A 12,750-nucleotide genomic window follows, 5' to 3' on the forward strand; every position below is an offset into this window, starting at 1 on the left:
TTCCTCAGGGCTAATTGGTGCAGGTGAGCTGAACTTGAAACAGAATCAGTATTATCTGATGAACTTTGGTTTTGCTTGTAGGGAAAAACTGGCTATGGAAATTTCCCCCACATTTCATCACCTATCCTTTTTTCCCCCCTCTTTCTTGTAGTGAAGGTGCAAAAGGGATATTATATTATTTAAAGTTGCTTATCCATACAGGCCCTTTGACTGGACTGTTGACTATTGTAAATATATTTAGAACAAGAATTTGCAGAAGCTCCTTCAAACACATATCAGAGCTCTGTAGAGTTTTGGTTTCAAAAGTTGTATATAGTTTTGAAAATCAAAAGGCTTTGTTTCATCTTTTTGTCAATTCACGATTACTCCTCTCAGTAACAGGCACAGGCATATGACTAAAAATTCCTACAGCCATTCTTATGCCATACATTTAAAAAAGCATCAGACAAGTTTATTACTAAATGTATGATCAGTTTAAGCATGAACCTTTCAGATAAGAAATATTCTCATATGAATAGGCTATATATTAGTTTGTGTGTGTATGAGCGCATTCCTTTTCCCCCCTCATATGAATGGTTGTGTTCTTATATGGATATGATCTAAGATGCTTTGTGTTTTTAAGTTATTGTGGGTCTAGTCATTTCAATCAAGTAGTGGCACTCACATCAGTTAAGTTGTAGCGAGACGTTCTGGGAGGTGTTGACAGATTGCACAAAAAGAGCATGCTAAAACGTTCAGTCCATCTCCACGGTTACCCGATCTCCTGCACAGAGGAGAGGTGCCTCATTGGCTGCCAGGCTGGGGTCACTGTGAGGTTAAGACAGTGTGATGGATGGACCTCTCTCATTCTGTCCTTTTTACTCTGTCTGCCTCTCTCTACCCCCCATTTCTTTCTCTTTTTCTCTCTGATTCTCGCTTGAACACCCCTCTGTAATGTTCTTCTTATATCAGCTTTGCTCTCATAAATTTTAGGTTAAATTATAGGTTTCATGTATGACAAGGAGAATATGTCTATGTCGAATATGTATATTCTGTGTGTGTTATCATTACATAATTTGTTTTACTGAAAGGACGGTTACATAATCACAAGAACACTAAGGAGATTGTGGAAAAGTTAAGGTGTCTAATAACCTGAGACAACATGTCTTGTCCATTGCTCCCTAACATGCAGTTTCCATTGTCAACTGCAGGGATGGACATTTGGAGATGTTTGCGTATGTGCTATTGTTTTTAACACAGGAAAAGTCTGAAGTTTAAGCTGCACAAGCATCGTTTAAGCAAATAATACTTGTTTTTTCTCCCTCAAACTATTTGAGAGATGTTTTATATTTATTTTATTCCTTCCCTATCATCCTTGCCTTACAAAAATATGGCATTCTTTGTTGACATAATGGAAAGAGCAGAGACAAGATAAGTGCATGTATTTCCATTGCAGTCCCAGTATTTCTTAATTTTGTGTAAATAAAATAATAATAAGTGCATTTTTGCTATGTGCATGCGTTGCTTAACATGTATTTTGTTAAGAGTGACTCTGTGTGTGTTATGCTTATACTCTACCACTTATATTAGGTTGGCATTAGGTTGTTTTGCTGGCTGGATTTTCTGACTGTCAAGGCTAAGTATAAGAGTGTGACTGATCAAAGTAAGACCTCAGGAAAATTAAAGGTTTTAGTCTTGATTCTTCAATTTTGACTTATTTACACCATATATTATATGAAATATATGAAAACTAATTGATTTAGAAATTTGGGCTCCATGCAGAGTGAGTACATTATTTAATTAATATTTTCCATTTTTAAAAAAGAGAGAGAACAGATTAGAATTGAGTGAAATGTAACTTTTTATAAACCAAACATGCAGACAAAAAGCTATAGCACTTTTTGAGGTTTAGAGCAATAGTTTTCAAAAGAATTAATACATTTTAGGATCAGTCCACTAAGATAAAATTAATTTATGTTAGACATTAGTTTTTAACATTAAACCCACAACAGCATCCGCATTAGATGATCTCTGTCTCTCTCACCTAATAATCCAAAGTGACCAACAGGTGTTCCACCTTCAGCAACATGCCCAAACACAGACAAAGTAAAAGACTGTGGAAGACATGTGATTTCAAATGGGCCAATGCGTGCAGTACATGTGTTGCAGTGTTGTTGATATATTTATTAATAATTCAATGGCCAATCACATAAAATCTTTTAATTTTCAGCCAGAGAGAAGAGAATGTTAATTGACAAATATTTAATTAAATAGGAAAGGGTTTATATAATGTATATAAATATATAGGCCTATATATATAATAAATAGGTAGATTTTATTTATTTGTATCATATATATTTAATAGCTAGAATCATTGATTGCAATATAGGCTATGGAATTGCGTTAAGTAGACCTATAAACGTGCCATGACTTTTTTTTGTTGTAAATTTGAATTCCTTATATAAAGAGATGTAAATGACGACCTCTTTCGCTTTAAAGATTATGGTATGATAGCAATCACTCAGTGTTAAGATCTCAAAAATGTTATCTCTCAGTGACCCCGGTGTTTTCTTTCGAAGGTCAGTTCAACCTTTAATGCAATGTAATAATACAATTATTCTTTAAATAAATATCCACGTAAAATAATCCATTTTTACCGAAATAAAAAAATAGTTTTTTATTATTTTTTTTTACAAAACATAAACATTATTATTATATTATTATATTACTTGAATTTGCTCTTGTTGGTTTTTTTTTTTAGTTAGGCCAATTTAATAGTTTAATTTAAAAGAGATCTTTAAATAACTCAATTAATAAAAAATGTATCACCTATCTCATTTTAATTAACATTTCAGTGACATATTTCAATTTTTAATCATTTGTTATCAGTCTCCTTAAAAAAAAAACAATGTCAAATTTACCTTAAAATATCGCAAAATATGAAGATTTATATAGGCTATGAAGATAACACAAACTTTTCTTACTTTTTTGTAGCACGTTTCTTTTTGTTATTGACGTGCCTAAACGGAAAAGAATATGATAGCATTTATGTTTCCACAGTCACGAGCCTTCCTGCTTAAGTCTAGCGATTAGAGACGCGAAAGGAAGACATTTAAATCTCATCATGACATGGAGATCACTTGAATTTAAATTGACTTGGCTTTATTTCCTCAGATTTTTACTTCGATTGTATATAATAGGCCTAGTAAATTAGGCCTATTTGTCAAATGTTGATTTTTATTATTTATAGTTATTTTTATCAAATTACGTGGTTAACTTTGTTAAACTTTAACACAATGCAACCATGCATATTAAATATATTACTATTAGTAAATGCATAAAAATGGCAAAGAGGGTCACATTTTTGCGTTATAATTGACTTTTCATCATTTCAGCATTAGAACAAACCAAATCGACAAATAGCCTATTCAAAGTATTTTCACCGCGTTCACGGGTGTGCAAAAAACACAGAAAAATCTTATTCATAAAGTTGAATGGAAAAGTTTTCTCTCATTTAATACTATTAAACTGAATACTAGCCTAATACTTAGCATTATTTTCAGTTGAGAAAATACATTAATACGAGTATTGTTTGTGGTTTATGGTGACATCTCAAGAGTCCTCGTAATTAAAATGGCTTAAAAGCATACCAAATATTTATTTTAATTAAAATTGTAAAAATGCTGAACGTTTTCTGTGATGGGTATAAGTTTAGGGGTAGAGTTGGTGTAGACGGCCATGGAATGTCCTCATGATGATAAGTGCACCGACTTGTGTGTGTGTGTATGTGTGAGAGAGAGAGAGAGAGAGAGAGAGAGAGAGAGAGAGAGAGAGAGAGAGAGAGAGAGAGAGAGAGAGAGAGAGAGTGAGTGAGAGAGGGTGGGTGGGTGGCCAGATTTGTCGTTCAGACGTTTTGCTCTTTATATTGCTGTTGCTCTGTTACAACTCTGTTACTGCTTCACTACACTCTGTGAGCAAAACTGATATAATATGAGGAAACACGTCATCAACACGGAGGGGGTCAGACCGACTCATTCTTGTCGATAGTTGAGATGATTTAATCGATGTTCACTTTTTTTCCCCCTTGTCCTTCGTTTGCCTTCGATAAACTAACAGGTCAATTGGGTTGTCATCACGAATGACGGTGACAGCACTGAGCATCTTCTTTCGTGGATAAACATGCTTACCATGTGCCAATATATTTTGTCCCTGAGGAAGAAACAACGCGCGGACGCATACATCAGTTGCGGAGCCAGAGAGTGAGCTGGAAGATTTTGCAAATCGATGACTCAAACATAGCCTATAACAGTCCAGCCAAAAAAAAAAAAAAACATTATAATTAACACATTTATGCAAACTTTATGTAACTTGTAGATGGTCGGGTCCAGATGTAAAGGCAGCCTATCACATTGTCAGTAATATTTTTGAAAGTTAAATGTGGCTGTGCGTGATACGACAGGCATTAATACAATCAACATTAATAAAAACCAGTGATCAAATAAGTTGAATGAGAATTTTTAGTTGACACATTTAATTCACCCGTATCTTGATCTTTTTCTAAAGCATGTTTCTAACGGAGATTTGTGCTTTCATCTCCGACTGATAAAACTCAGTATGACCAACGACAACTTAAAAGAATTGCGGATCATGTTCTCACAACACATTCACAACATTCAGGGTTAACACTATGCACGGTCCAGAAAAGTTGTCAGTTTCTTCAAACAAGCATTTGCCGAGAGTTACAGTTGATTCATCTCTCTTAATAATACATTTCTTAAATATATTGCACTAGGCTATTTCTTTTGGTTCTTGAGGTAGGCATTTTGACAAGTGGTGTACAAGTCCGACAAAAGACATGTGTAAAGGTGCAGCATTTGCTACTGTGCACGGAAATGCACAATCCACTTGTTCTATATAGGTGCTTGACAAGGTGCCCAAGACCATTAACAGTCATTTCACAATAACACAAAGTAGCACAGAGTAACAGTTCTGCAATAACAGGTTGGCAGAACAAACGACGTTTAATTCGAGGAGTAGGCATCAACAGGCGGGGAAGTGGGAGAGGGTGTGGAAGGTGCGGAGAGCGACTTTTCGGATGCGTCCTCGGGTTTTTCGAGACCATCCTTCAGTTCGGACGGAGATTTAGGCAAAAGACCTTCCTTTTCGCGTTTCTTTTGCTTCATACGGCGATTTTGGAACCAAATCTTCACCTGAGTCTCGTTCAATTGGAGCGCAGCCGCGATCTCCACACGCCTCGCGCGAGTCAAATACTTATTGAAATGAAACTCCTTTTCAAGCTCTGTCAGCTGTTTTGTGGTAAAATTGGTGCGTACAGTGTTTGGCTGCCCACCAAATCCATACTCCCCAGCTTTCCCTGAAGAGAGACCAAAAACAGATAAAAATAAATGAGTGCGCATGCATTTAATTTCAGTATCTCAGTCGAGACACCCCCCCCCCCCCCCCCCCCCACACACACACTTTTAGTTTTCAATCGTAGCATAAATATTATATCAGTCAAAAAACAGACATTGACATTTGAAAGTTCTCCAGGCACTCACCTGTTTTGGGCGGATTCCGTTTAACCTTCATCCAGTCAAATGTCTGCCCCGTGGACACGCCATCTGATAGAGGTGAACAACATGCTTCGTGATGAGACACATGCAGTGGGGACAGCGGATTTGAGCAGCCCGCCACAAACGTCAGGTTCGCCTGATCTGGGCTATTACCATATGTGGCTGAGGCACACTGGAACTGGCCATGGAGGTGGACGTTTCCGCCACTGTAACCATGGCGATGGTGACGGTGCTGCACAACAGTGGAGGAAATATTTCCAGAGTAAACTAAAGGGCCGCACTGGGGAAAGCTAACAGACGAGTCCACATCCTGATTTAGGGCATAGTGACTGTATCCGGAGCAAAAACTTTGAGTCCCGTAACTTGGATGGGCGCTGTAGGTAATTGACAAAGTCCCGGGGGACTGGTACGAGCCGGCTTGATGTGGCTGAGGGTTAATTGCGTCTTGTGATGATCTACTGGACATGAACCGCTCGTCCCCACTGCAGCTGTTTACCCTAACAGCACACGATGACTGGAATGTTGAAAGTCCGTGGTCGCCATGGAACGCTCTGACTGAGCACGAACCTCCGCCACCTCCGTCTCCACCACCACTTATGGACGAGAAATCTAAGAATGTGCTCATTGTAGCATCTTCCTCTGCGTTTCTGCGCGTGACTGCCACACTGACAGGTATTTGGGCCCCGGGACTGATTAACGTCTCACCACTCACCCGGGGTTGTGCCGAGCCACCCTTCTGCCTCCTTCAATCAGTCGTGAATTGGAGGTGTCCGCGCGCTATAGTGATATGAATGACCAGTGACAGTCACGTGGGCTGGGTCAGCCAGTGATCAGTTGCTCTGTCTCATCTTGATCTTAAGTGGCCTTGCACTGACAGGTTGTCGTTAAAGACCAGACTTATGTAAATGCCGACCTCTTGTCGATCAACATGACGTAGGCCAACCTTAACCCCCAATTGAAAGGATGGATTCTCTGGCAGAGGAGCAAGTGCCTCACAGAGAACGTCCAGGCAGCATCAACATACTGTTGTGGGGAATATGTTGAAGAAATGCATAAGGTAAGATGAACCACAGGAAAATAATTTAAAGGGAATGTATTTTTCCCCTTATGGTTTATTATCGAGCCTGATTAAATTGCGCTGCTTTGTGAGGCTGTTAGGCTGTAGGCTGCATCATCGTTTGTCAAAAAGATAAAAATGCTGAACTGATCACACAACTGATTGTATTATTTTTGTTTAGCCTAATATCTTTTCATTAGAATGTTTTAACATTTTAATAAGACTGAGCCTTACTTAATAAAACGTCTGCGCTAGCCAGCCCACTGTAGCCTATTTATTAGCCTACTTCTATAAGCGATTTATGTCTAAAACTAAAAAATGTGAATTTCAATATCCGGAAAAAAGGAAATGGACTTTGTTACAAAGGCTACTCGATAAGATAAATTAACTTTATTGCTTGTTTTGCTGAATGTGTGTTTTGTGATCAGTTGTCAAAAAGCGATCAGTTATCATAAACAAGAGCGACCAGTTATCAAGCAAGAGAGAGTATTACTATACATCTCCTAGCCTGATGGAGCAGGGAGACATGCGCCCCCTGTGGATGAAAATGGAAACATTTCTTACAGATGTCCAATGTTTTTTTTAATCCTCAAAATGGCGCTTTCCACTAGCTTCTGATGGCCTAGTGTTTCTCATCCCCTCTTTTTAACACTCTCTTTTTAAATCATGGTCCTTTTTAAACAAGCAAGCCAGATTATTAACATAGTATAAACAAGAACGTTAAAACAGCTTCACGGCCAATGCATTTTAAAAGCAAAAAAAACCCAAAAAAAAACAATAGTAGGCTATTGCAGTCAATTCACATGAGACAGTATTTTTCTGGAAGATTTTAGGAACATAAAAATACTGCTTTTATTAGAATGATATTTTATTAATATTAAAAAATATTTGAGAAGGGTTTTTAATATAATGCTTATAAAGCATTTATATCACAATATTGGCCAGGTTAGGAGGACAAGAAAACAAGCTCAAATGAGACTAAGACAAACTGCGTATGGCATGCACAATGAAATAGTTTATGAGTGGTTTGTGTAATCCTAATGCCGGGTGTTAAAACGGCAATAAAAATGAATTATTAACCGTCCACGTGGGTTGTACTTCATGATCCAAAAATTCTCAATGATAAACAGAGAGTGAAAACGCTTATTTGGGTAGACGTTTCACATGCAGTGATTGTCTTGGTGCTGTCAGCTTGCCTGAAAGACTTTGATTTATGAGCCCGTTGTGGAAAGAAACATCTTGGCATTTCCCCGCGCAGAGCGGAGAAAAGAGTCTAAGACAAAGAGCGCACCATTGGCGAAGAAGCCATGCTTGAACACGGTTTTACGATTTAAAATATAACATTTGAAACGTTTATACAAGTATGTATAATATCACATATGGTGGGAATAATTATAGAGTTTTTATTGATTTGTATCGTTTAAGGGGAAAACAAAACAATATAATATTAAAGTAGTGCACATTCATTCAGAAAATAATTACATTTATAAATTTAATTATAAATAATTACATTTATTAAATAAAAACGTTAAATAGAAAATGTTTCCTAGCGCTGATGCCATGGCCCCTAATTACATTGTTGCAGCATGTAGCCTAAGTGAAAATATAAAAATAAAAAAAGTAAAAATATAAAGTCTGTGTGCATTTCACACACATTTGTGACTTTTCTTCACAAACGATCTGTAGGCCTATTGTCTGCTCGGAACATTCAGACGTGAATATGATCATTCATTTTAATTTGGTTCATGTAATGATTATAACGTGTTTACATTTCGTAGCATATACTTACAAATAGGCCTAATAGACTAGTTGTTGCAACGTGTGTGTGTATGTGTGTGTGTGTGTGTGTGTGTGTGTGTGTGTGTGTGTGTGTGTTTATTATTTTAAAATAGAATATTCTCTTGAAACTAGTATTTACAAAGTGTGTTTATTCTTACAAAAATAAGCAAAAGACAACATACAAAAATACAAGGAATCTAAACTACCCCTTCTGTTATAAATTAGGCCGATGCAATGTATTACTGAATACAGCGCCCAGGTCTTATATCTTACCTTCGATATGTTATGATAATCGTGTCGGTTATAACCCATCTTGCTAATAACAACAACAACAATAACAACAAAAACTTTCAAAACTCCTGAATTATCCGTCCATTTGTCCACTGATCCACTTTGATAATAATTAGTTTGCATTTTGTAAATCAGATGTGGTAAATTAATCCTGTAAAAAATTAAATCCCGTTGGTATATCATCTGGACTTTCCAGGGACTTACTGAAAAGTGTAGGCGAAGCTGCATCAGACAAACTTAAGTCGGTCGAATTAAAATCCTGCACAGCCGCATCTAAAATGCGAGGAACCGCAGTTGTCCGGTCTGGCACATCGGTTGTGTGTTATTGTTCCCTTGCCCAGAGCAGTAGGTGGCTAACTGGTAATAGCTTTCAGACTTCTTTCCATAAAGCTGTTAGAAAACATTTCAAAAGTTTGCGTGTCGTTATCATTACAGGGCGGTCCGGAAAGTGTTGACAGGTCGTTTTGTAAAGAGTTCGACTCTCGCTCTACACCCAGTCTACCACGAAGCAGGCCACAAATAGAGGCTTCCTCCTCCCTCAGTTCACCACTATCATCAACGACAGTCGTCTTGCTTAGCTCCCCATAGATGTGCGAAGTATGGGTTTGGTGATTAGCCTATGTTTCATCCGTCGGTTCTGGAACCACACTTTGACTTGGCGTTCTGTGAAGTCGAGCAACGCGGCTATTTCCACACGACGAGGTCGGCAAAGGCATTTGCTGTAGTGGAACTCCTTCTCCAGCTCCAAAAGCTGTGTTTGTGTATGCTGTTCTCAGGCGGCGCGAACCTCCTTCTCCACTAGAAAAGCCGCCCTCGGGAAGCTCGGGTGAGCCTGGAAAAATTAGTCAAAAAAAAAGACCTCACTAATTGTTTTGTTATAGTCAAAATTAGATTCAATAACGTACAATGTATAACATGGAAATACCTATTTTTTTCTATCGAAATGTTAATGTAGGGCCTACCGTTACCTGTAACATGCGATAAAAAGCTGATAAACTAAAAAGAAAAACACTGTAGACCGCAAACAGCATCGCCAGTGTGTGCGTAGTACCGACCAGCATCTTCTAATGAATGCCTGAGCGTCCCTTGCGCCACAACAGTAATCTATCATTCTTCGTTAGACGTCAGGCATCAGAAAGACCTTATTGATTCGAATTGAACTAGTCAAACATTTTATATAATTTTCACATAGACTATAGGTAAACAACGAGAGGAAAGTGCAAAGAAGGATTGATATGACAATGCTCATTTTTTCTCTCAGACCTTAAATTACCTTAATTCTCTTTTCGGTTAGGTTTTCCTATAGCTACTCACCTTTTGGAGAGAAGCAAATGACTCCCACTGTAGTTGTCAATGAGTCGGTTGGTGTATTGGGACAATTTCTTTTGTTGGTCTTCTTTTCGCTCATCCACGGATATTCCGGGGTCAGAGAATTGCCGTACAGTGGGCTTACCCCATCGATGCTGTACCGGGGCCCTACATGGCTTGGCTGACTCCTGAGGCTTAAGCTTGGTGTGCTCGAAAGGATAAGAGAGTTAGGGTTCGTGAGTGCTGAGCTTTTGACTGATGACTTCTGAAATGAGTCGTCAACAGGGGGAAAGAAGTAAGGCACTCTTACGTTTGAAGAAAACAATAACATTAAAACTAATAATTTTAAGATAGCCTAACCATATCAAATGTGGACTGCTTGCTATTGACAAAATTGAATTCAGAAAGAGGCTGGAAAGTCTGCGAAGTCATGTCACATGATTACCTCTACCCAATGGCAATTTGGGATTTATTCAAAAGCTTGACAGATCTATCCGAAGAACTTCTTCCAGCAAGAGGGAGGTCACTGATAACAGTAACAGATAGGCTAACTGATAACAGAAGTACATAAGTTCTTCGGTGTCATGGTGAAGGCAATGGCCCTGAAGCATCCTGGTCAGACTCAAAATCGGTCGCCGGTGCGTCTAGACTCTCCTTTCTGCCTTCGTGCATTGTCAGTGTATTCGTATCACAAATAAAGTAGCCTAAGTGGATCAGTCTTGCTCCAATAGGCTACATTAGCCAAATAAGTTACGCCTGCTATAGCCTAGCCTACTGACAGAGGGTTGTTTTTTTATCTCATGTGACCTGAAAAGACAGCGGTTTCAGCCCAGCTCCTCTTACCATTTATACTGCACATAAATGCATTGGAATCATATATAGCCTTCCCCCCACCCAAATCTATTGACGTAACGTTCCGCCTATCGATTCTTAGGATACACTGGCTAGACAAAAACGTACAGCTTCATATGTAAAAGAACATTCTGTAAGATGATCGAACTGAAATATATTCTAAAACTACATTATTAATCTATCCACTTATACAATACAATGAAATATAAAAAGTCTGTATATTTAATTATGCTCTCTAAGATGGGGACCTACGTCGTTGTTAGTAAATATCTGAAGTAAAACGCTTCAAATTTGCGTTCATCAAACGCTTGATACCAGATGTTTTCATGTGTAGAAGTTTTTTTTTTTTAAATGTATGCTCTGCCCTAGCTCGTTCTACTACCCTTACATTAGTCTACTATGAATACTGTTGGCTTTCTGTGAAGTAAAAGTTTGAATTATTATTATTTACATTTTTTGTGCTGAATACAGCCTATATGCGGATTATGTTTAAACTTTAGGAAACGAGTAGCCTACTTGGTCGTTTAATGTTTTGGTGCTTATACTAAACAAAGAGTTCTAGAAGCCTGCACGCGATCAATCTTACTTGCCAAAGGGACTGACAAGCCTCATGCCCCCAAAACACATTTAAACCTTTCTAACTCTACGCGACTCAAATCCTGGTAGAACGAAAGGCTCCATTACAGAGTTTTGCCTCTATCTCTCTCAAAGACAGACTTAAAGTCCACATCCACTTTCGAGGAACAGTAATTTGCTATCGAAGAGTAAGTAATTTTATTTTATATTGCATAATTTGATAAAAGGACGCGATATTTTTGTTTTGATAAAGGGTTTTTAAACTTAATTTCTTAAGTAATCGTTAGGATTGTGAGAGTAGAAAAGAGGTTACTATGGGAGTTGGCACTAACTCCAAGCCAGTGAACGCATGGCCCTGTTTTCCCCATGAAACCAACTGGCTACAAATTTAATATCCTTAAATCGATAAACTTTGTTTTTCATACGGCTTGAACTAGATATCCCCAATGTCTCGCACAAGCTCAAGAAAATCAGTTGTTCTGACTTGTCTTGCTAAACGTATTGAATTTGAACATTTTACAATTAATTACATGTGTTGCAATGATTTATAACATTAGATCGGACAGTCGTGTATAGGCTAAATACATAGGCTCTAATGAAATAAAGCACTCTGCCTACCAAAATGACAAAAATGACATTCTTGTAATATGGAAATTAAAGTTAGTATTTTTTACTAGCTAGTTTCTTGTTAGTGCGACTTGTGTAACTAGTGTAGCTACTGCACAACAATGAGATCGTTAATCAATCGCCTTTTCATGTAAAGTGAAACAAAACTACATTATTGATATTAAAGAAAGCATATCTACAGCATTAAAATTGTTAACAGGAATAATTGTGTATGTCTCGAGTAGGTAGCTACTGATGACCATGGTTGAATAAAATTTCAATTGAATTGTTTATGAGACTTATGTGCTCTTAATATTAGCATTATTTAATAATAGCATTATCTTTTATGCAGTATCTGTCTTTTCTTTTTCTTCTACTGTTGTTGACCCAAAAAGGGGCTGGACTTGAGCATTTCAGCGTTTTAAAGACTTTTTTTACTCCCACAGGCACTGCTGGAGGCCTATGAGACTGCCACTGAGAAGGATGGAATTGGTTGCACTTTTCACATACTGCAAGACTACAGGAAATTACACCACTCATTAAATATATCCAAAAGTTGCTCGTTTGTGTCCTTCTTCCAAATGCCTTTCAGTCATCGTTTTTATTAAAAAATAAGTTTTACATTTTACTTCATTTGAACCAAACCGTGACGTGCATTGAGCAAATGATCTGCTGATTGTGATTATTTTGTCTGTTTTTATGCTTTTGCTGTGTAACCCCTTTTCTACG

At 37.7% G+C, this 12,750-nt stretch overlaps 1 protein-coding gene and 1 pseudogene across 2 annotated transcripts; both read right to left on the bottom strand.

Annotated features, from left to right (window-relative positions):
- Positions 1-4,430: 4,430 nt before the first annotated feature.
- hoxa1a (homeobox A1a) lies at positions 4,431-8,221 on the bottom strand. The gene is made up of 2 exons (XM_077195470.1): positions 5,538-8,221; positions 4,431-5,353 (listed from the first exon to the last, which is right to left on the bottom strand). Exons 1-2 carry the CDS (start codon positions 6,175-6,177, stop codon positions 5,001-5,003), a joined length of 993 nt encoding a protein of 330 aa, XP_077051585.1. The 5' UTR covers positions 6,178-8,221; the 3' UTR covers positions 4,431-5,000.
- Positions 8,222-8,517: 296 nt separating this feature from the next.
- Positions 8,518-11,120, bottom strand: LOC143701808 (homeobox protein Hox-A2a-like; annotated as a pseudogene). Its single transcript, XR_013190166.1, has 2 exons — positions 9,994-11,120; positions 8,518-9,511 (listed from the first exon to the last, which is right to left on the bottom strand). The product of XR_013190166.1 is annotated as a homeobox protein Hox-A2a-like (transcript).
- Between the last annotated feature and the right edge of the window lie 1,630 nt (positions 11,121-12,750).

This window comes from Siphateles boraxobius, unplaced genomic scaffold (genome assembly GCF_051911475.1).
Source record: "Siphateles boraxobius isolate OS27281-9 unplaced genomic scaffold, OSU_SipBor_1 33, whole genome shotgun sequence".
NCBI classification, from domain to species: Eukaryota; Metazoa; Chordata; class Actinopteri; order Cypriniformes; family Leuciscidae; genus Siphateles; species Siphateles boraxobius.